The sequence below is a fragment of the Lissotriton vulgaris genome, chromosome 5 (assembly GCF_964263255.1).
Source record: "Lissotriton vulgaris chromosome 5, aLisVul1.2, whole genome shotgun sequence".
NCBI lineage: Eukaryota > Metazoa > Chordata > Amphibia > Caudata > Salamandridae > Lissotriton > Lissotriton vulgaris.
Window position 1 is genome coordinate 1,582,827,596 of NC_141693.1, and position 24,919 is coordinate 1,582,852,514.

General features: G+C 45.1%; 1 protein-coding gene across 1 annotated transcript in view; it reads right to left on the reverse strand.

Annotated features, from left to right (window-relative positions):
• Window positions 1-24,919, reverse strand: part of CIROP (ciliated left-right organizer metallopeptidase) — a 163,787-nt gene that overhangs the window by 80,176 nt on the left and 58,692 nt on the right. Inside the window, exons 3-7 of the mRNA XM_086920427.1 lie at window positions 15,927-15,978; window positions 12,960-13,109; window positions 12,246-12,371; window positions 9,988-10,072; window positions 6,076-6,215 (exon numbers count right to left, since the gene is read on the reverse strand). Of these exons, the coding sequence (XP_086776553.1) occupies window positions 6,076-6,215; window positions 9,988-10,072; window positions 12,246-12,371; window positions 12,960-13,109; window positions 15,927-15,978 (553 nt within the window). The remainder of the gene's footprint in view (window positions 1-6,075; window positions 6,216-9,987; window positions 10,073-12,245; window positions 12,372-12,959; window positions 13,110-15,926; window positions 15,979-24,919) is intronic.

Consider the following 24,919-nt stretch of genomic DNA (forward strand, 5'->3'; position numbering starts at 1 on the left):
TGTGTGTGAGGAGTTTGAAATCAGCACCTTTATGACAGGGAGCCAGTGGAGCTAATTGAGGTGTGTTGTGCTGTGCTGTGAGGGAGGTTGGGGATAAGCCTGGCTGCTGTTTGTAGTCTTCTGGTAATTTGCTTGGTAATCCCAGTTTAGGCGGTGTTCCCATAGTTTAACTTGCTGCTGGGTACAGCGAGTTACTTTTTTCTACTATTGCTTGGGAGACAATTGAGTTAGCTCCATAAGTGCCATAACGTATCAGTGCTCTCTATAAAACAAATTAATAATAATAAATACTGGGAACATTCAGCTCAGGCAAATGTTGGTTCTGAAGTTAGCTGTGAAAGAAGCAAACCACGGTCCCTGCTAAGAAAGAAAAAACTCATGTTTTAAAGCCACCGGGAGTGGAAGAGGCGAGTGCTATCTGCAGGGCTGCCCTGCAGACTGAAGCTACACTTAGGCAACCATTGGCAAGATGTATTTTTATTGCATGCAGCATCAGCTCATGTGCTGCTCAAGCAATATTTCCAGAGTATCAAGCAGTTTATTCTAGTGAGGTAGGTGGTATGCAACACTATGATTGGGAAGACGGTGCACAATATGACGTCCCGCCAAACCAAACACACAATTGACCCATCGTCAACTCTTTCTACTATGCACAACTGTTGTACATTTGCACTTTTTTCGCAGCCACTCTTTTCTCCTTTAACCCGTTAAGCGTGCCGCAAATTCCGCCCCAGTGCGGAAATTCCATTGCGTGGGCAGAATCGGAACGTTCAGCGGCCGTGCGCAGCACTAGCGAGGTAGTGCACGCGACGTCCGCCGAACGTTCGCAGCACTTAACGGGTTAAGGCTTGCACAGTGTGTCTGAGTGTGCAATGTAGGCAATAGCTGAAAACATAGAAAGGAATCCCTTTTTTAACACTATATCAAGATATACTAGTGTCATGAATGTTAACATCCACAAAATGCCTTGGGATAGTCACAAAACATGAAAAACAACCCAGCAAGCCAATGACTGAAGAGGCCTCGCTCACATAAGACAATGGTTGAAGCAACTATCCGATGTCCTATTGTATTAACATATGATGTGGCATAGAGCTAAACCAATAAAAAGCTAAACATAAAAATGGTGGTCACCCACCTTCATTGTTCTTTGTACCCCAAACACTGTCAATCTACTTCTCACTCAGGGCACTGGCTTAGGAAAATTAGGTTTTCATATGTTACTCCTACTTCTTCCATGACTTTCACATAGTCAAGCGCAAAATCCTCCTACATCTAACTGTCCTGGCAACAGGAATCTTAGGCCTTGATTGTACTTTAAGATGATTCCATACCTGCTGTCTTACATGATGAACATGTAACCTTCTGCCACAGTTCAATCAGCTACCCAAAGGGATGACTTACAGGCATTCTCCTCAACAGGTCAAACATAACCGTCACCGACATAACACCAATCACTCTTTGAGTCTATTTGGAAAACTATCTGACATCCGTCATAGCCCCATTCAAAGTCAACACTGTGCCTCTTTTTCATCGTATGATCACAAATGGTCCTCCCGTTAAGGAGTACAACACTTTCCTAGAACCCCTGGCCTCCACAACTCCACTCATCAATCTTTGAAACTTTAACTTAAATGTCAACATGAAATTACAGAAAACCTTAGTCTCCAAGCTCTTCTCTGACTGCTCAGTGTTTAACCGTTATACTATGTCCAATTATTATGAATTACATGTTAACACACTCCCTGCTGATCATTGACCTCTATTATACCGAACAGGTCATCACACAACTCGGGAAGTATCCCACACTCTTTCCTCCAACACTGCCACACTTGTTAAAACATACATTCACTTTTGCATTTTAAACTAGGTCTGTCATGGTCTCATCTCTGCAAAGTATCACCACTAAATATGGTATTGGATCACACATCCCTCAGTCAAAACCAGTGTCAACCAAGCGCTACCTCCTTTAGAGAAATGGGTCATCACTAAAGCAGCTGATAAACGTCTCATATCTGATCTGTACAAATTACTTTGGACAGCATCCCTGATGTCCTCTCCAGCTCAGATGGAAGATGTGACGACTGCACACTTACAGACGACAAGTGCGGCAGACATCCATGACCGGATGTGCATCCCTGCAACCAGCAGCGCAGGTAGGAGGCCTTCAATAAAGTCACTCTATATTGGCGTGATACCTTGGCCTGTGTCCAGGGCTGGTCCCCCATTCGATCAAATGACTGCTGGAGAGGGTGTGGGCAGATGGGCACTCTAACGCATCTACTATGGTACTGCCCTAACCGCAGCGAACCTGAGAGGACATTCTGACTACCATTATTAGCTCTCTTGATATTCTGCGGTTACCAGCATATAACAAATTGACATTTCCTCTCCGCTTGAGCCGAGGTAAAGCTCTTACGCTAGTGCTATGTGCTGCTAAACAATTCATTACTGCACCATGGAGGAAGGAGGAAGTGCTTGTATACAACGCATGGCTCACTCAAATGTGGAAGCTTATGGGAATAGAAAATAATTCAGCAGGTATAGAAGGGAGGGAGGCTCACTTGGAGTGAGCTAAAGAATGATGATGGATTAAACCCAGATCAGTTGACTTGGGGTGAGTGCTTGATTTGCTTCAGTGATCTGTCCATCATCCCCTTTGGTATCGCTTTGTTCGCCCTAAGTTGGCAGGGTATGCCCAGACTTGGGTCCCTTGCTCACTTTGCCACTGGATTAAAGCTAGCCTGGCTGATGACGGCTGATTGGCCAGAAACCGGTCCAAGGATGCTTGTTTCCGGTCCAGGGAAGACATGGCTTGGCAGTTCGGACTGGACTGTTCCCCTGAGGCACAGGGTCAGACTGATTTGCATATCTCTGAACTGGGGTGGTGGAGTGAGCTAAAGAATGATGATGGATTAAACCCAGATCAGTTGACTGGGTGTGAGTGTTTGATTTGCTCCAGCTCTCCGTCCATCATCCCCTTTGGTATCACTCTATCCTGGGAGTGACAGGACTGGACTTTGCTTCCTATATCCTCCTTTCTGAGGTTCTCCAAAGGCTTGAGTTAAGCTTGCCTCCGGTTAAGAAGTCTAAGGGCCATCGAATTCCAGCCTCATTCCTAACCGGCGCATCATGGCAAATCTCGACACATCGCCGCTGCCGGCACCGGAGCGTGGCCTCCAGTTGACGCAATGATCGCACCTTCCAACGCAGGCCCCAGCTTTTTGTCGCAGCATGTCAGATGAAACGCTGCTGCCTGAGTTTTGTACACCGCATCACTCCTAGGCAGCGCCTGCTTCATCGCTGGGGAATCGACACAGCCAGACTTGACTTTGGATGCATCATCCCTGTGCGACAATTACTTCATTGCCACTTCACTCCAGTAAGGAACATAGGCCTCATGCCGAAATCGATGCATCACATCCCCTGCAACAGTAAGGAACCGGCAAGTCTCCTCTCCTGCTTAACAGTAAGGAACCGACGCATCACCTGCTTTTCGATGCCTCACCTCCTCTGTGCCTCACATCTTCTTTGATTTCTGATGCTTCTAAAATAGTTTGTCCTGATCAAGCGCAACCCTTGAATTTTAAGAACTGAACTTAATTTAATCTTTCAAAATTCGTATCTTGACTTGTATATGTTGGAATTTTGCTGTTTTGGTTCATTTGGATAAATATTGACTATTTTCCTAGGATGGGGTGGGGTGTGTGTGTGTGTTTACACATTTCCTCTGGGAGAAGCCTGACAGCTATGTGCCAAGCTACTAAAGCGTTCAGCAGGGGTTATCTTATGTTTGTAACTCACTTACCCTAACTAGAGTGAGGGTCCCGACTTGGACAAGCTGAAAACCATTGCTGATTCGAGAACCATTGCTAAAATATGTGAAATGCGAAAATTAAGTAGTTGTCAAGAAGTGCATGTTGGGAATTTTAGGTGTATTGTGATGGAATGCAGTGGAATAATTTCAAGAGCTATTACTATGTGGCTTGGATTTCTGAAGAGAGGTACTTCAAATTAAAACCTTGAACTTGCCTATTAAGTGAGGTGTACTGTGATGTGCTATCAGTTACACCAAAATAGAGACGTAATCTTTCTTGCATGAGTGTATTAACCAAGCTTGGTGGTGGTTCTTTTTGTAGTGCACAGGGAGTGGATACACTGAGAATAGTGACTTTCGCAGGTCGAGGGCTCACTATTGTATGGAAGAAAGTAGCATTCTTACTATTTAAGACACTTTTTTGTAATCGAAGCAGGTAAACAAAAACATTGTAAAGTGATTCAGAAGCTCTCTGGTGGTATTGTAGGGTTGTATCTTCAGGGGCGGATCTCTCCACAACATCTGACCCAAATAGCTCAACAAAAGAGTCTTCTTCCACGTACCCAAAAGAAACCTCCGCTCTGCCGACCTCGCCCTAGCAGAAACCCCGTGCATCCACAGAACAAAAGCGGGTGGAAGAGCCTTCTCCTACGTCGCAGCCAAAGCCTGGAAAGAGCTCCCAGTCAACCTCAGACGATCCCCTACTTTGCACATCTTCAGCAAGAGCCTCAAGACCTGGCTTGCACCAGACCTGCCCCCAATGCCTTGAGACCCTCATGGGTGAGTCGCACGCTTCACAACTCCTGATTGATTGATTGATTGATTGATTGTCAGCATGGAATTAGTGAAAGATTAAAACAGGGAGAGGCTTTGACTTCGTAAAAATGGGGAATCCCTTGTCAATGGAGTAGAAAGACATGAATAAGGAAGAGAAGTTTCCTCCTGATGGTACTCCAGCTAGAGAAATTACAGCAAAGAAAGGGTTACACATGTACATGTGGCTTATCCAGTGACATGAATATATGTCCAAGGATGGGGAATTTTGATTTCCATTGAGTGGAACATTCCACATCCATCGAAAGAGAATTTGAGAATAAGAATGTACAACTTAAAACCACACAATTTAAAGCCCTGAATCTTTGGGAACAGATGGCATACAAAAAGAAAAGAAAGGAATTTAAATTAAAAAATCCGGTGTAAGGCCCATTGATGGAGAAGCACGTAGGACGAGAGAAGACAGAGAAACGAGAAAGAGGATTTCATCAATACTGTTGGGGCTTATCCCTGCTAGAAGGTGAAGAGAAGTAAAAACGAAAGAACAAAAGAAGTAAAAACTAAAGAACAAAAACAAGGAGTCAGGAGGAAGACGCCTTCATAGATGAGCTCCTTCACACAAGACCATCATAATGTCGCAGCTGGTCCACCAAGCTCTACTGCATCAGCTGAGACAGGAACTGTTGCTGAACTTTCAACAGAGGTCTGTACACCCCTAGGTTATGCCGAAACTACTGTTCTATCTTGTGCTCAGACCCCCATGCCCATTGCATTAACATCTTCCATGCTCGTGATGGCCGTGAGCCGTCACGCGTCACGGTGGGCGTATGCACAGGACGGCCCCTGGCCGTCCGAATCCCCGCCCACTAATGAAAACGCCCGCACAGCGCAGGAATTCCCCGCGCATGGAAGGGGTTAAACACCTTGCTTCTGTCGGATAACCCGGTCATTTCTCCAGCTGAGGAACCTGTTAGTACCATCCCAATTCGACCTATCACGAGTACACCTCAGGGCTCAGCACTGAGGGCTGGATGAGTGGCATTAGCTCCTATGCAAGGAGGGAACCCAGACAGTGGGGGAACAGGAGGTCAAACCACCAGTACGGACTTATCAGTTAGGTCCTCGGGTATAGGGCAAATCCCACAATGAATCCATTGTTATTTTACTCACCATGCCAATCCAGTTTAGACCCAGCCATGTGCAAATCAGTCTTGATCCTGCTCCTCATGGGAACAGTCCAGCCCGAACCACCAAGCCAGTTCCTCCCTGGACTGGAAAGAAGCATCCTGGGACCGGTTTCGGGGCATCACCCCTCATCAGACAGGCTAGCTTGAATTCAGTGTAGCCTAACCAAGGTCAGGGTATACCCTTCCCATACAACATTCCTTCAAAGCCAGATCTACTGGCATTGCCAGTGCTTGTTTTTGGTGGCATTCACAGTTTCTACTTGGTTCTGAAAAAGACTCAGCAGTTGTGTTTCTCACCTGGTTTTCAAGTGGAGCTCCAGTATGCCCTCCACCGAGATGTGCCCTCATCTTTTCCATCACTGCTGGGGTGAAAATCCGGATCTGTCCGGTTTCATCTGTGTTTGTCACTCTTGCACGAGACGAACAGTTTACACCAACTAAAGCCACATAAAAGAATACACTAGTGAATGCATGCATCACTGCAGATGGATAAGGAAGGAGGCAAAGAGAGTAAAGGGAATGGGCAAGTGAACTGGAGGAAGTGAGTAAAAGCAAGGTATCAAATGTGAAAAAGGACAGCCAGATAAACCAACAGAGATACATGTCTTAATATATAGCATTAATATATAAGCAGAACTAAACCGTATGCAAGTGATCCTGTGGTAGGCTAGATCGTAGCTCAATGCTTTACTTTTAAGCCTACTTAACGGTATTGTATGAAACTAAGACGACTCTAAAATTAAGGAAGGTCTTTTCTGCTAATTGTACCCACATACAAAAGCAAATGCTCTTTAACTCATCATATGAATTGATTAAGGGCCTAACAATAGCACCTTGCAAATTGCATCGCATTTCCGACTCGCAATTTGCGAGGTGCTATTTGCCATGTACAACGTGTGTTTAACACTGTTTGCAAATTGCGAGGCTCATGAATATTAATGAGCCTGTCGCAATTTACGACCCCATTGGGAATGCCTGGCCCTCCCAGGGATGGTTGCCTGCTGTTCTCAGCAGACCTCCATGTCTGGTATTGCATTTCAATAAAGTTTTTTTTTAAATGCAGCCCGTTTTTCTAAAAGGAAAACGGGATGCATTTAAAAAATAAAAATGAATTGTTTTCGTTTAATTTTTTGAGGGCAGGTAGTGGTGCCTGGGACCACTACCTGCCCTTAAAAAAATATTTTTAGAGCCAGTCACAAAGTGGAAGGGATCCCTCGGGACCCCTTTCAATTTGTGACTGTATTACCACCCTACCTTGAGAGTGTTTTGCGACCGCAATTGCAATTGCAAAACATTCATACATAGGGATGCGGTCGCTATTAGGAAGGGAACGCCCCTTCCTAACAGCGACTCGCAATTCCCAAATAGCAAGTCGCAAATAAATTGCAAATAAATTGCGACTCGCTGTTTAGGATTTGTACATAGCTTTCACATTTTGCATGCGCAAATGGGTCACAAATCCGTTTTCGCATGCAAAATAGGGTCGTACATCTGGCCCTTATATTGTTAATATGCTTATGAAAAGCACATTGCAAAGAAGTAGATAATATAGAAAATCTATTTAAACAGACTTTACTGCTTAAGATAAGACATATTTTACAACACATTTATCACTATTGTTTTAAGACAGTTTTAATTCCTTTCTGGAAAGATTAAGACTATTGATAAAAGGTCAGTAGCACTTAATTTTATAGATACAACTGACAAAAAAGAAAGCACACACAGTATGCAAAAATGAGTGACATCGAGTAGCTCTCATGACAACCCACTTCTGCCACGCTTGGTGGGACCACCCTGCCCCCAAACACCTTTGCCCTATTCTCTACCCGCCACTCACTTTTTAAACTAACACTTTACTGAATACAATACCGTTAAAATAGTCCTTTTAAAGCAAAGAAACCAATTATTAGTTCCTTTACCTGGCACAGATTTTTGAGGCATTGTGGAATGTTGATAACTCGCATAAAAAGAATGGTTCCGTTTTACTAATATTTGATTCAAGTTAGTGCTGCAACCAAGGTATATTAAAGGGAATGAGAAACAATGCACCACATTTATCAACATATGGTGCATTTTTTCTCTCTCTCAATGCTGGTGCAGTTTTGCCTTCTATGCATGAATGCACAGACCCTTGTGTCATAGTGCAAGTGTTTGTGCATTCTCTAAAGAATAGGGTTTGAACTTGAAGGGACTGTTCTAGACTATCCTTTAATCACTTTTTCAAATTGCATATGTGCTGTGCAAAGTTTGAAAATAGGGAAAAATAAGAAAAGTTGCAGAGGAATCATTACAATGGGGGGATCTCGTTACCAAATATTGAAGCGTACTATTGGGCAGAACACTTATCGCCGATAAATGACTGGCTTCATGCCTCGGCGGATCACCTCACGTATAGACTGGAGAGAGGGACGATGGCGTTGCATTACATCTACGGGGGTAGAGGAACAGAGAAGCTGCTATCAGCAACACGGGTTACAGTAGAGATGTGGGTGAGAACGACCAAGGTGATTGGTTGGACACACAAACCAACGAAACAAACCCCAATATGGCACTGCACATGGCTAAGGGAGCTGCATAAGTTGAGGGAGTTTACAAGGTAGGATGACATTGGCATCTCCGTATTGGGGGACTTGTTGAAAAGGGGGGAGCTGAAGTCCTTCCAGGTGCTGAGGGTGGAACATGGACTGCATCACTCCCAATACCTGCAAATATGCTCAGCTGCGTCAGCCTGGAGGGCGGAGGAGGCATTATCGTGTCCCATACCCGAGTATGCCCCGCTTGAGGGTCGTCTACTGCAGGAGCACGTCCTCAGTAAATTAGTCTCCCTGACCTATAAAACTTTGATTAAGAATATGCCCGATAGACTTGTAAAATTGAGAGAAGCATGGGAACTAAATCTGGGGAGATGGACACCCTCGACTGGGAGACAGCCCTGATGCATCCCAGGGAGGTCGCAATAAAGTCCCGCCTTAGGCTTATACAATATAAAATTCTGCATAGGAGCTATTATGATAGACAGCGATTGCACAGAATGGGGCGCGCCAGTGATACCAACTGTTTGAGATGTGGACATGTGGAGGGAGACTTATCATACTATTTGGGAATGTTGTGAAATCCAGGAGTACTTGGCTAAGATCTTAAGAGAATTAAGTGAGATACTGGAGACGCCTCTGCCAGCGGAGCCTAAACTAGTTCTTTTGGGCATAACAACCGATGTGGATCTGACGCGCCCACTTCTGTTATTTGTGACACTGCCTCTGGTGGTGGCTAAGAGGGATGTGGCCCGGGGGTGGGGTGCTCCCACACCTCCCAAGCTAGATGATTGGAGACGGGGACATGGACATGTACATGGCTGCGGAGAGAGTCACCTACAAGGCCAGGGGGTGTCCCAAGAAGTTTAGTAGAGTATGGGGGAAATGGAGACGATATCATGGATTGGATGGGGGACTGGGATGAGAAGGGGGGAGGTCACTCTGTTATCCTAGTTACAAGCGGGGAGTTCCCTGACTAATGTGTGTAATATAGAGACAGGTGAGGCATCATGTTATCAATGTGTAGGAATACTGGTGAGACTTTGGGCACGGGGTGGAGGGAGGAGGGTGGATGGCGGCAGGGTATGGAGAACGGATTCATGTGACATGCTTGTTATGTTTATGCACTTTAAAAAAAAGCAAATGAAAATATAAAAAAAAAATAAGGACAAATAAAAAAATGTCTCCTCGTTGTGCCTTACTTGAGGAGGTGTAAGGGTTTGGTGCAAATCCCTGATTATGAATTTTACTAGATATGGATTGGCGTTAAAACCCATGAGTGGTTGCATGGGAATGTCCATGTAAAACACATAGAATGCCTTCTTGAGGCAAGGCAGTGCAAAGTAGTGCATAGCACAATTTTGAGTTACTTTGTGATACTTTGTAGCACAAATCCTGGTTTGCCTTGGATAGCTAATCCCAGACCAACACTCTATACCCAGTTTGCATCACAAAAGTGAATCAAACCAGGTGTGAAGCATTGGTAAATCTCAGCCTATTTTTCTAAAAATGTCTGAATGTCAGTACACATATTAAACAACATAGCTTTAAAGTGTTACTTAATATTCAAAATTAAAAGGTGTTTTTACCAGCACAAATGTTACTTATGCCTTTTTCCCCTAAAGATTTTTTGACCGATTATGGAGCCAAAATATTTTCAACTATCCCATACTCTTACTTGCTGGGGCATAGGTACAATCTTTCCACTTCTCAAAGAGGCTGCGGGAGAATCCAAGGGCGTGGAGCAGTTCATGTAGGGTGACCTGAGGAAGAGCCGAAGCAAATATATCAGAACAAATCTACACCCAAGAGGGAGCAGGCAAAGACCATCCGGACAAGATCATACTTTGGGAAGTAGAAAGACACCATCAGGGCAAGACCACACCTGAGGGAGAGCTGCTAGAGACCAACTGGACAGGAACACATTTTGGGTAGAGCATACAGAGACTACCAAGGCAATATCACACCTGAAGAGCAATTCCACAACTAAGAGGGAGCAGGCAAAGACCACCAGGATAAGACCACACATATAGGCGGATACCATCAGGACAAGTCAGCAGTTGAGTGTGAGCCGAAAGATATGCATCAGAGCAAGAACACACCCAGAGGGGAGTAGGCAGAGGGTATCAGGTCAAGACCCCACCTGAAGTGAAAAAGACACACCAGGACAATCAGTACAGAACCACATCCGAGTGGGAGCACACAGAGACCAGCAGAGCAAACCCACACCTAACGGGAAGCAGTGAGAGACCATGAGGGCAATATCAGACCCAAAGGAAGGGGAGCAGTCAGAGACCATCAGGGCAAACCCATATTTGAGGAGGAGTGTCAGAGACTATCAGGAAAGGACCGCACCTCAAGGGGAACATACTATGACCGTGAGGGCAAGACCACACCTAAGGAAGAGCAGACAGAGGCCATCAGGACAAGACCATAACCAAAGATGAGGATACAGAGGTCACCATGGCAAGACCACAGCAGAGACAACCATCTGAGGGGGAGCAAACAAAGCCCTTCAGAGCAAAACCACTCTCGAAGGGAAAGGAATATGACTGAGAAGGGCAGATCAAGCTCATCAAGGCAAAACTCATCAAGGCAAAACCACACTGAAGGAAGAGCAAACCGAGACCATCGAGTCAAGACTACATTTGAGAGCTAGCGGAAATATGGGACAAGACCAAACCTAAGGAGAAGCAGACACAAACCATCTGGATTATACTACTCCAGAGGGACATCCAGAGAACCGTGAGGTCAAGACCACACCTGGGGACAAGCAGGCAAAGATCATCAGGACAATACCACACCTTGGGGAAATTAGGTAGAAGTGATCAGGGCAAGACCTGAGGGACAGCAGACAAAGAACAGTCAAGAAAAGGCCACACTACAGAGAGGGTGAGCAGTCACAGAACCATCAGGGAGAATATTACCCCTGATGGGGAGCAGACAGAGGAACATCTGAGGGCTCAACCATTCCTGAGGCCCATAAAAGAATCTGTGGAATAATCACAGAACAAGTTCACACTTGTCATCATGGAGAAGAAAGAAGTGAATCATGGGTACCAGGCATATTATGAGGATGAGCATAGGAGGCAAATCAGAGCAAAACCTTACTCAAGGGTGAATCATTTTACATAACAATGTTTGAGGGGCACACAGAGAGTGCACACTCCTGACAACACTACATTATAAGCACGTTTGCACTGCGTACTGTTTCATCCCTTCTGTGTGAGTATTAGATTCAGTGGTGGAGGGAAAGCTGTCAACTGTATTGTTCTACCCAGGGATGAAGAAGCAGCAATAATAGGGATATACATTACATTGATTAATATTTTTAAAACAGGAAGAGTAAAGTCCAGGTCTAATACTTGGTATTCTTGTGTTAATCTATCATTTTCAACTGAATGGTAATTGGAAGTGTGGGAAAATGTGGGCCGTGGATTTGGCGATTCAACATTTCTGCATCCCAGTAATCAGCAATTTACTATTTTCTACGGTAGCTTATGGAGGCCTGGCCAAAGTGCTAAAAAGTGCCCATTTAGGCACAGTACACAGGCTGTAAAAAGGGAGCAGGGACTTTTATTCAATGGTTGTGAACCTGCAAAGGATTCCATACTTGCAGAAAAAAGCCAGTCGTGAAAATAGTTCTCATGTATGGGATCCCTACACTTAGTCATAGACCTAGAATAACTTCCTGAAATCAAATGTCCTTATCCAAGGAAAGAGAATCAGAGAAGAATGTTATGCTGGCTAACTTACTAATATGGGCGGCATGTAGAAAGTTCCTGAAGCTAGCAGTCTGGACTAGGTGATTTTCTCAGAATATAAATCTATCTAGGTTGGTAAAGTCTTATTCGTTTGACCTGGCAGTAGCAGGCATACCATAACGGCCCTCTCTCCTAAAGTAGGGGACATGTTCGTACAAGGGAGCTCACCTACCTGCACCACATCTTCATGGCGGCTGACGGCCTTCCCGAGATGAGCTTGGCAGAAGATGATGGCACCTGCCACAGGCCGTCCCATAAGGTCCAGTTGGCAGTAAGAGGCATAGGCAATGACAGATGGCTGTAAGGAGATGGAGATAAAGGGAGACAGATGCTGACCATAGGTATGTCATTCACTGTACAAGCCTACAACACGAGATTTGGTTCAAACATGGCAACAAATTTGGTATGGCTCATTGCAATGGATTTGCTAACACTGTGTATAATTTATCTCATAGCACAGTTTATTCTTTATCCAATTCACTTCTTTTGGTTTGACCAATGGCATGTTCTGTGCTACCCCCTTTCCACTAGATTTACTCTGCTCAGTGACATGATCTTTCTTTCTCCCTTGGCAGTAGATTTGTATCTGTGTTCCACTGCAAACTCTAGGTTTCCTCCTGAACATTGCATTTGCTATTCCCACTGGTACCTTAAGTTCCCAGCTGGGCTCGACATCTGGTCCTTAAATGGCACGGTATATGTTACTGGAACTCTGCACTGCATGTGCTTTGCTACCTGATACAATCTATGGTTTCCAAGCAGCAGTAGATTGTCTTTGCCTCAAGTCACAATTCTACTTTCCCCCATGGCACAGGGCTTGTTTTTCTCCCAGAACCATCTGTAGTTTCCTTAATGGCATTGTGTTTGCTTTGCCCGCTGCCCTTACCTCACTGTAACATTTGTTTGTGCTTGCCACCTTTACGTAGAGGATGAAGTCTGCTCCGGTCATACCAACCCCATCCTCCCTCATCACCTCTTTGGGAACATCTCCATACTCTGGCCAGATAGCGTACCCTTCCAGGTGCTCGTCTGGAATCTAGAGATGAGAGAAAGAAAGCACAGATTCATATTTGAAGAGATAGGTGATAATTGTATTGAATGTATATATTTGGTTGAATCTTTGTTTTTATTAATATTTGACTATGTATGTGGTTTGTAGGTATTTATTTTTAATAGCAGGCCTCTATGAAGATGAATAGATAATAGATAATCTCTTCTACCGCAACAGCAAACATTACAGGCCTGGGTTCACATAGCTTCGAGGGTCATGGGCCATGCGGCGATTTGTTTTGGGGAAAGATTGCATATGTAGGCTTGAGTAGCGTGGGGCTTATTTCGTTTACATTTATTCGTGTGCATTTCGAAGCACGTATGTTTTGCTTCTTCTAGTGCTTGCTTGTTTTGTCTGACGTAGCAGTCCTTGTGGCGGGAGGGAAGGGTGTGGAAGTTTGGAATGCAGGACGGAGGACGAGGGCGTGACCACGCTCCAGACTTATAAACAACCGTCACATGCTGCCCCCAGACCTGCAGAGCCACTGTTTGCAAAAACCGCATTCCCCTCGGAAGTACCCTCTGTTCCGGTCACCAAGCGAGACTGCCATGGTCCAGAGACACAGCCAGGACCATGAATTGTGCTCGCCGGTGCCCTCCCTGCCCAGACTTGTGTTTTCTCCCAGACGTGTGCTTCTTTCTCTCTCAAACCCCGCACTATCTGGCAGGGGACGGCTTATCTGCTTAGATATGGGCAAGCCTAGCCCTAGTCACAGCTGCTTTCCTTGCTAGGAGTAATATTTTATGTGCACGCGCCACCCTTTTCTTGTTTACAGCAGTTTACGAAGAGCTCAGGTGTGTACACAGAAAAGGTTTTATGAAGTTCAGACTCGCAATCAGAAAGAAACCAATGCGCGCTGGATCGGGTGTCACACAGAGATGGACGGAGAAACTAACTAATGTTATCGCATCCAAACATTGCCTTCGAATTGAAAGAAGTAATACAAGCAGAATTGAGTCCCCTTTCTGTGTTTTACCAAATGCGTGAGCTTGATTAGACCCTCCGTTTGCGGCTCTGCTGCTCAGGCTCGTAAGTCCGGCTTTGTCCGGTCAGTGACTTTGCCGGGCAGATCCTGGTTCAAAAACAAACTTCACCACCATCGCTTTTTAACCTGGTCCGGCGGGAGCTGGGGGCACACACAATTATTATATATATATATATATATATATATATATATATATATATATATATCTCTTAAGTAAACGGGAAAATAACAAATCACTATGGGATAGGTATGGTTGTGGAGGTCATTATTTTTCTGCAGATCTTCTTGTTTGGCAATGCAGACTTAATAGTCCTACATTCTTATCTAATAATGTTCCATTGAAGTACTGCTGGCGGATAATTGACCACCCGCTGACTTGCCACATACTGACGTGATAGATACAATGACCCAAATGTGAGGTTAATGGACGCCAGCGCACCGGCTGACCTGGACTGAGGGAAGCAATGGGTGTTGGTGGGGGTTTCGAATGACCCATTTGTAAATAAGGAGAGTCCCCGGGGTGAGGGTGTGTGTGTGTCTCTGTGGATCTGTGTGTGTGTGTGGCTCTGTGTGTATGTGTGTGACTCTGTGTGTGTGTGTGGCTCTGTGTGTGTGTGTGTGTGTCTCTGTGTGTGTGGCTCTGTGTGTGTGTGTGTCCCTGTGGCTCTGTGTGTGTGTGGCTGTGTGTGTGCGTGTGTGTGTGTGGCTCTCTGTGGAGAAGTGTGGCTCAGGGGTTAGAGGCGGCAGACCCGGAAGCTGAGATCGGCCCTGGACCAGGGTTCAATTCCCCGCCTCGGCGGGTCTTGGGCTCAAAATTTCCACGGACTCGATAATTCTCGCTCCGGTGCCTACTCCACTCACGGGTTCACACTCTGCGACTCTGGGCAATAGCTTGCTTAATCTCCACAACGGCCCCTCGTGGCGGGATGCCTGGCTTTCACCTTGTGGATACCCTGCCGGGGTTATCTCACAGGGGAATGCCAGGACGGGTTCCCTAAGCAAGCGCCGGGAAACCCTTTGTGGGTAGCTGTGCGCTATATAAGCTCAAATACATTTACATTTACATTCTCTGTGTGTGGGTGTGGTGTAAATGCAATAGGTCTCGTATTTGCGAGAGATTAAGCTATTGGTATTGTAAATAACAATGCCATTTATTTATCTGTTTTCCAAACCAACACATAAATAAAAAGTTTGTCATTTACAATACCAATAGCTCTAACTTTTCCGAAGGCGAGACCTTTGCATTGTAAATGCCTGTTCTAAACTCTGCTAATAGTTGAACATATCATCCTTGTGATTGGTTTTCTGTATGCAGGATATACAAGAAGCCAGCCTCCCTCCTGTAATACAGGCACCTGTTCTGAAGGGAGTGCACAACTGCACCACAGTTGGAAAGGAGACTTGAGGGAGATGTGGTGCTGTACTGGAGCCCGGTAAGGTGCCAGGAGATTCTTGGCTCAACATAATGTGATACTCTATTCAACATAATGAGAGCATCCGTACTGAGATCACTAGCCCACAGATAACATATGAGACTGCAGGAGGCCATTTTCAGTTCTAGATGCTGGGATTGCTTATTAAACACATAGTACAGAGATCAGTGCTGCACCAGAGCAGCAGTGAGGCACTAAGATCCAGGACATCTCCTACAAATACACCATCTAGCCTAGCAAAAAAAGTAGGAAATATATAAAACCAAGTGCTGCCCACATAGATAGGGGCATATGTTGAGGTACAAATGGGAACATTGTTAAGCGGAGACTCTGTACATCCCCTCCATACTATTCCATGCTGGGACCAGCCATTGCAATGCTCACCGTAACCTCCAGGCAGCTTTCTGTAAGGTAAGAGCGATCTGCAAACCCGCACCTGTGGATTAGAGAAGATAAAAATCACATCAGGCACATGTAATCTCCAGGTGCGATGACAGTGGTTGTGAATCTGTGAGGAAGCCCACCACTGGGCTAAACATGAAGGAGGTCAGGTTCCAGTTAGGAGGCCTGTTAAGAGATGAGGGACAGCGGTTGTGAGGAACTCTGCCGCAGCTAGGGCATGAGGAAGCCTTCCCTGGGATATAATTGTCTGCGGAGTGTGGTCAGTGATCCCTTTCCGCTTGTACTTTTAATTACAGGTCACTCGTTTGGATTTCCTTAAATATAATGTTGCATATACTGTCCACTGTCTCTTTTCCCACCCTGAACACCTGAGTGTGGCATCAGTGCCCTCTCCTGGATTCACTGTGTTCATAGAGACGCAGAAATTCGATTGAGGACTTGAGTAGTGGGGAAAGTCAGACCAATAATGGCCAATCCCCAATTGCTCCGATTGGTTCTAAGTAAAAACAGTGCAACCAAGCATCTTTACCATGGAGCCAGTATAGACTGAAGGGCAAGTTGAGCTAAGGAATGGCAGATTTAGAATTATATGTAAGTGTAGCTGGATGCCCTGTCAGCGGATACACCATATTATACACATATCTTAACCCAGGGTAGCATACCTCAATACAGAAACTTAGAGTAATGACATACCGAAGCAGTGATTTAAGACTCCTACAAATAATCAAGCTATGTGCCTTTTGAAAGTGCAATGTCTCTGATTTAGCAGTATTAATAGATTCGATTCTAGGGAGAAGCGTCTTGCTATCTTTGTGTGCCAAGAACAGTCCATTCTTGGCACACAAAGATAGCAATACGCTTCTTCCTAAATCAGAGACAAGAAAGTTGAGGGCAAGTTTAAAGGGCCTTATGCTGCCTCAGTTTTGTCTCCCAATCCAAACTGCTAAATGTGTGTGTAAGCCACTCAATCTCTTCTGAAGGGTTTCCTGCTGCAATATGACGAGGTACAGAAGGGGATGCATTTTTAGGCCGTCTGAGTACAATGAAGCATATAGTAAGCTTTCTGGCATACCTAACTTTCATTGTTGGGATGGCCTATGCTTGGTGGTTAACTATGCTGGAGCTGTCCCGTCACATTTTGGTGAGACTGTGGAGACTGGATGCAGACCAGACGTCCCTCATCTATATGTCGTCGTCCCTGGGTCCTAAACTTTTCAGTCCTCGACTAGCTGAAGTGTTGAAACAGATATCTCTTCTAAAGAAAGTCAAATATTTCTTTCAGAAAGTGACCTCAGAAGTACTGTACGCTTGCATCTGGATGGTGGTAACTTTCCACTCTAAGGCCTCCAAGACTCCACATAGGCCCTCTCCCCCTTACGGGCATCTTACATGCTGCAGCACATCTCATCCAGGGCCTGAAAAAATATTATCACATTACCCTTCATCCTGATGGAACTCCATTGGTTCACCTGCCAGCAGTACCATCTTTAAAACAAGCTGCATCATTTACAAAGACATTACAACCAGTATCCCTGCTTTTCTTGCAGACTCCTTCTGATGGTTCTTGGCTCACCCACAGCCAGGACACCATCAGACTGCTGACTAAGAAGTGTAAAAGAAAACAAAACAAGAAAACAGGGCTTTTCCATCTATACATCTAGGATCTAGAATACCATCTCTATATCTATCACAACCACCCCAAAGCTGCTCCAGTTTAGGAAAGAGTTGAATGTTCAACTCTTTAAACAATACTTCATCGCAGTGCATTAAGTTTGCAAAACCACAGCTCCTCTCCTATTGCTGACTTTAAGCTTTCCTTTGACTATTTAAATAGTAAGTAAGTAAATAAGTTTATTGTGCAGTTAATTAAAACCATTACAATAATTGACCCTCTCTTATAAACTGTAAAACCTCAGTTTAAAAAAAAAGGCTAATGGCCATAGTTAAAAACACACGTTAAGATTGCGAAGAAAATCCACACCCCCGGCCTTGGTGATCCCTATTCTTGTTCCTTCATTTCGGTCGGCAAATATTAGTAGCAGTCCGTGAGATAGAATGACCCCCTTATTAAAATCTTGGCTGCTGAATGACGACAGCCCAAGAGGCGCCGATTTAAAGTGCATAGTGCTGCCTCAACTTCAGTTGGTTTGTGCAAAGTATGTCACATCGTTAGCCTTTCGATGGTTTCCTTTGAGGCTTAGGTGTGCAAAAAAGCTTGACATTATGTGCTTAAAACACTATTACGGTTGTGTGCACTTTTTTAATAAAACGTAGGTCAGTTGCAGTTAAAAACTTTACCAGACAACAGCTTAGCTGAGTGTCTTGGCCAGAGAAGCTTGCAAGCACCACTTGTCAGCACGACCGAATTTGATTTTTGTTGAAAATGGGTATGAGTAGTAGCTGGCGCTCCTGCATCAGCTCACGGCAAATAGTTATAAAGTGGACTATGTCCTCCTCTCCTTCCCCACAAAGACGGCACATTTCTGGCTTTGGAGGGCGCAGCCAAGGGGGCAGATGGTATACTGTCGGTAACAGACCTAACTGAAATTTCAGAAACTTCTCTTTGGTGGTTCTGGAGAAGTTAGAGAGGAGGTAAGCTTGAGGAGTCGCTTTACTGTAGGATTGCATGATGAGCCAGCCATGCAAACGTTCAGTCAAGGCCGCTTTGTCTTGTAAGATAGACTCTTTTTTAACAATGTTATTTATGATTTTCTTGAAGCTTGCTATGGTCCCAGACGTTGCCCAGAGTTGCTGTAACCCCAACTGGTCCAGTGCAGTGTCCAAGAAATATCTGGCTGGGCAAGTTTCTTTCATTTCTACTTCTCTCCACAAGTAGAAATGTAACCTTTCTGGCTGCCCTTTTTTGATCTTGAACCAGGTTTTAACAAAGGCTCCTTTTCTGGCTAGCTCCTGTTTTTGTATCCCGAATTCCAGCCTCATTTGCGCCGGAGATGTGTATCCAGGCAACCCGATTATAATTCTTAGCGCTCTCGCGATGGTGCCATTTAATGTTTCCGCGTCCCTCCCTCTCATGGCTTCACTTGCATCGGTGATAGATGGTATGAGTTTGGCCTGTATCACCTTGGTCAGAGGGAGGAAGCTAGGGCCCAGGGTTATGTTCTTCAGGTTTCTTAGTGCTACTGCTGTCATTAATCCCCTCTTTTTTATTGCCTCAAATTGTGCTTTGTAATTGACTTTGCTATCGATCATAACACCCAGATATTTGTAGTCTTGTACGACTTCAAGCTTGCATTTTGCCAAGTGCCAGTTGTATTTTGTTTTTATTTTCTGGTAATTTATACACATGACTTTTGTTTTGTCTTGGTTGATGCTTAGTTTGTTGGTATCTGAGTATTGAGATGTAATGTCCAGCAGGAATTGTAATCCTATGGGTGTCCGACTGATGAGTACTAAATCGTCTGTGTATAGGAAGTTAGATAGCTGGTGACCTCCCAACTTCGGGGCATGCGCGTTGCATCCATTAAGTTGAACTGAAAGCTCGGCCATAAATAGATTGAATAGTGTTGGGGCTAATACACACCCTTGTTTTAGTCCTGAGGTTGTGTTCATCTTTTTCGATAGATGATCACCTGCCCCCAACTTTACTTGTACCCAGGTGTTACTGTGCAGAAGGATTAGTTGTCTTAGGAGCAATGATGGAATACCTAATATTTGTAATTTTTGTCACAGAATATTTCTGTTTATGTGGTCAAATGCTGAACTGTAGTCGATAAAGCAGATAGACAGAAGATGTTTGATTATAAGTGCTGCGTCTATCATTAGTGAGAGGGCGGAGATGTTAGTGGCAGAGTGCCCATGTCTCTACAGAAACTGGTTTGATTGTAGGGTATTGCTTTAATTTCTGTGGCCCATGTTGTTAATTCTTGAAGAAGTACCCCAGCATAATATTTGGCTTTGTTGCCTTTTTTGTAAATGGGAGAGATTATTGAACCTCTCCATGATGATGGTAATGTTGACGTCTGCAGGATTCTTTCAAAGATCGGTTTTTGAACTGTAGCCCAAAATGCAGGGTCTTGTTTGATTAATATGGGCGGAATACGGTTGGGGCCAGGAGCTCCTTCTCGTCTACCTTTCAAGATTCTTTTGTGAACTTGGGTGTTTGTGATTGTGAAGTTCTGTCCAAGATCTACATTGAGATTTGCCTGGAACGGTTGAAGTTCCATACTAGGCGCACGGGTATTTACACCGATTTGGGGGGTCTGAGCTTTGTTAAAGTGGGGTTCAAGGTGGGTTATCCATGCTTCTTCTGTGACATTGGAGATGATGCCTTGACCTTGCGGGTTTGATAGGGCATTTATCTTCTTCCAAAATTGTGCACTATTGTTGTTCTTTATATCATACAGGAGTCTGGCCCAAAGAGATTCTTCAGTTTCCTTTTTGTTTTGCCAAATAAGTTTTTTGCGAGTGGCTTTTAGCTGCCTCAGCTCTTGAAATGCCGAGGGATCTTTCTTTAGCCTCCGCAATGCGAGGTTTATCCGTGTTTTTAGCTTTTTTAATTTAGCGCTATTCCGTAGATTGGAGCCAGGCCGTGTATTTTGCAGGCACTTTATTCTCCCGTTTCCAGAGTGGCCCTTTGTATCTCCGTAGCTTTTACGTTGGGCATTTGTAAATGCCTCCCAGCCTCCAATTATGTCGGGGATAACTGCTTTCCCTTCTTCCCAGAGTTGTTTTGCTCGAGCAAGTAGTCCTTCAGGATCGTTGGTGCTACATTTTACTCTTCTCTCGTTGTTGGTGTATTCTGAGCAGATGATGTTTGCTCGGGGCAATTTATATAATGATGGCTCATCTACCATGATTTCCTAGGGTAAGTGGTCGCTACATTCTTCGCTCCCAATGCAATAGTTTTTTACTTTTGTGAACATGCAGTGAGAGCAGAAAGTGTAGTCAATTGTTGACCTCGTTACTGCATTATTAAATGTAGCTGTTGTCGGGCGATCTCCCGGGAATCTACCGATTAATGCACGTGCGCCCAGTTGCTCTAAGAACGGCATAGACTTTGAGGTGTTTGTGAGTCTTCCGTCTGTGTTAATATCTTGGGGCGTCTCCTCCCAAGCAAATGGATCCTCCTCTGATTTGATGTCGTCAGTTCATCTCCTCAGCATGTTTAAGTTGAAGACTCCTGTAATTATCCAATTATTTGTTTCCTCATCTGTTATTATCTTCACCAACTCCTCCTTTAGTTGTTGACTCCCTTTATTTTTATCGCGTGGGTGCAGATAGAGGTTTTCCAGTATTATGTATTCCTTGCTTGTCTTCCCCTGTAGGGTGATTCGGCTAACCTGTATTTCGTTTGGTGGCGTTAAGTTGTATGGTAAGAGTTCTGTTGCGTAAATGCTGCTTATGGAGGTGTATGGCGGTTGGAGACGGTGGCAGAGTCTCCATACCGCTTGCTGGCAGGAAATTGCTCGTAAGCTGCTGTGTAGACACAGCGATGCTGCTATACTAGTATTCTGTTTTAATAACTGATTTTAAAAGTGATTGTAAATATTACTGTGTGTTTTAAAAATTGCTCGATAGAATTTCCGCATTGCCTTACACCTTCACTGCACCAAGCACTAGTGTCAGGGCTCCTTCCTTAGCGCAATCCAAGCGCTAGTTTCCGCCTACCACCTCCCGTTCTGGCAAGGGGGAAGCAGGCTTTAACATCACTTCCGGTCCCACTAGGAGCGGTTAGCGCTCTAGTGGTTGGACGCAGGGCTACTTAGGCGGAGCACCGGAGGAGTTCGCTGCGGTTGGAGACGGTGGCAGAGTCTCCATACCGCTTGCTGGCAGGAAATTGCTCGTAAGCTGCTGTGTAGACACAGCGATGCTGCTATACTAGTATTCTGTTTTAATAACTGATTTTAAAAGTGATTGTGAATATTACTGTGTGTTTTAAAAATTGCTCGATAGAATTTCCGCATTGCCTTACACCTTCACTGCACCAAGCACTAGTGTCAGGGCTCCTTCCTTAGCGCAACCCAAGCGCTAGTTTCCGCCTACCACCTCCCGTTCTGGCAAGGGGGAAGCAGGCTTTAACACCATTTCCGGTCCCACTAGGAGCGGTTAGCGCTCTAGTGGTTGGACGCAGGGCTACTTAGGCGGAGCACCGGAGGAGTTCGCTGCGGTTGGAGACGGTGGCAGAGTCTCCATACCGCTTGCTGGCAGGAAATTGCTCGTAAGCTGCTGTGTAGACACAGCGATGCTGCTATACTAGTATTCTGTTTTAATAACTGATTTTAAAAGTGATTGTGAATATTACTGTGTGTTTTAAAAATTGCTCGATAGAATTTCCGCATTGCCTTACACCTTCACTGCACCAAGCACTAGTGTCAGGGCTCCTTCCTTAGCGCAATCCAAGCGCTAGTTTCCGCCTACCACCTCCCGTTCTGGCAAGGGGGAAGCAGGCTTTAACACCACTTCCGGTCCCACTAGGAGCGGTTAGCGCTCTAGTGGTTGGACGCAGGGCTACTTAGCCCTCGCACCTCCCTGAGCGCGCAGCGACCGCGCGCAGCCCCGCCGAAGACCCCGCCAAAGAGCTGCCCGTCTGCGCCCGTCCGTGACTGGACGGGGCCAGGGGCCCGCCACCCTGCCACTCTGCCCCTACATTATGGACACGGCTGCCCCCATTATAAGGTATTCAGCGCATACTCTCCTTGCCTTACAACCCCAGGACATACATAGATGTACCAACAGATTGTCCGTCTGCCCTGAAGGGCCGTTTTCCTGTTTACTATGTGGTTTCCAGGCTACTCACTGTAACATCATTATTGGGAAGCCTATCAATGATATAGACACTTTAGATGGCTGGAAAAGTTTTTTACTTAATGTGAGGTCTCTCCCAAAGCATTATATGCAACTTTGGGACTGCATACACAGTATAAAGCCCGAGATCTGTTTCATAACTGAAACATGGCTCAAACCCCACACTACTCCAACTATCACCCTGGGAATACCTATGGGGTATAAAATTCTCCGTCAAGACCGACTGGAGAAAATAGGAGGCGGGATCGCCATTGTTTATAAAGACAGTCTGAACATTAGGGTTTTAGAACAAGCAATGTTACCCACTATGGAAATAATTATTTTTCATTTAAAAGTTAGCCCTAAGGTTCACTGGAAAGGAGCACTAGTGTATCGCCCGCCCGGATCAAATGCTGGGTTCTCCCTAGCCTTGACCGAATTTTTAGCCCCACACATGAAAACAAATGAAAATTGTATCCTACTGGGAGATTTTAACTTTCATATTGATGTTGCAGACCATCCTGACACTATCACATTTCTGGCAGATCTTGCCTTGTTGGGCCTTCATCTTCGTAATAATGGCCCCACTCATACAGGTGGCCATACTCTGGACCTAATTTTTACCACTCTCCCTAATGTCCATTGTCACCCTCCTAAATATATCTATTGGTCGGACCACAAAATGTTAGATTTTTCTTTTCTCCATCTACCTGAACCCACTAACCGCCCCATCATGCAAACTATCAAACGCAGGCCATGGCACAAAGTGACTCCAGATAGGTTTATTCAGGTCTGGAAACAGCCAGTCTTTACAGATTCTGATGACATTGAGACAGCTCTTAAAAAATTTGACTCCTCCCTGATGGAAACCATTAATGTTCTGGCTCCCCAGAAAGCAGTCAAACAACCTACCATAGCTAAAAGGGAAGCATGGTACACAGAGGCCCTTAAAATAGAAAAACAGGGATGCAGGAAGCTGGAGAAACTATGGAGACGTTCACATAAGGAGGAAGATAAAGTGCGTTATCTAACAGCTATGAACATCTACTATAAAAATATTAAAAGAGCAAGGAAAGTTAGTCTTACCTCCCAAATAACTGAGGCAGGCAACTCCACTCGAGAGTTATTTAAAATCATACAGACTTTTACCAATCCTGCTATATGTGAGAGTCCGGATGCTTTTACTCAAGAACTCTGCAATAATATCTCCCAGTTCTTTGAAGAAAAAATCGAGGGGATATACAAGAAAATCATGAAAGTTACAGGTCCCTCTGAAATCTTGGCCCCTAGGATTCTCCCCCCAACAATCCCTGACAAAACGTTCCATGTAATTCCAGAAGTTACCTTAAAAGATCTAACTACCCTTATTGGTAACATCAAAACAGGCTCCCCCACTGACCTGATCCCTGCAAAAATGATTTCCCCCTTGGTGGAATCATTAGGCCCCACTATTCGGAAACTTATAAATCTTTCCTTTGCCGAGGGACAACTTCCACAACCTTGGAAAGAGGCGGTAGTGAACCCTATACGAAAAAACACTACCCTTCCCTGGTCAGAACTCTCTAACCTTCGCCCTATCTCCCTTCTCCCGTTCATTAGCAAGCTGGCTGAGAAACACGTCAATACCATCCTTTCCAAATTTATCGAGGCGACAGGGGGCCTGGACCAATCACAATCTGGGTTCAGGCCCAACCACAGCACTGAATCAGCCCTCCTATCTGTGACTGATAAGATCAAAATGTCACAGGATAGAGGAGGGTCTATGATATTAGTGCTGTTGGACCTGTCTGCGGCCTTCGATACCGTGTCCCATAATATCCTTCTCAGCCGCTTGCAGGGAGTGGGAATTGGAGGCTCAGCACTGTCTTGGCTGGAGAGTTTCCTTTCCGGGAGATCGCAATCTGTCAGCTTGGGCCCCTATTGTTCCACCTCGAAGGCGCTCACAAAGGGGGTGCCACAAGGCTCATGTCTCAGCCCTACATTGTTTAATGTATATGTGGCCCCCCTTGCTGAGATTGTGCGGAAGTATGGGTTCACACCAGTTTCTTACGCTGATGACACCCAGCTCCTCTACCCTTTCTGCTCCCTTGATCCTACGGTCAAGGCAAATTTTGCTGAGGGTATGAGGGCAGTGTCACATTGGATGGCCGCAAATTGCCTCCAATGTAACGTCACAAAGACTGAAGTTATGCTCTTCGGCAGAGCGAATCTTCTCTGGTCCCCTGAATGGT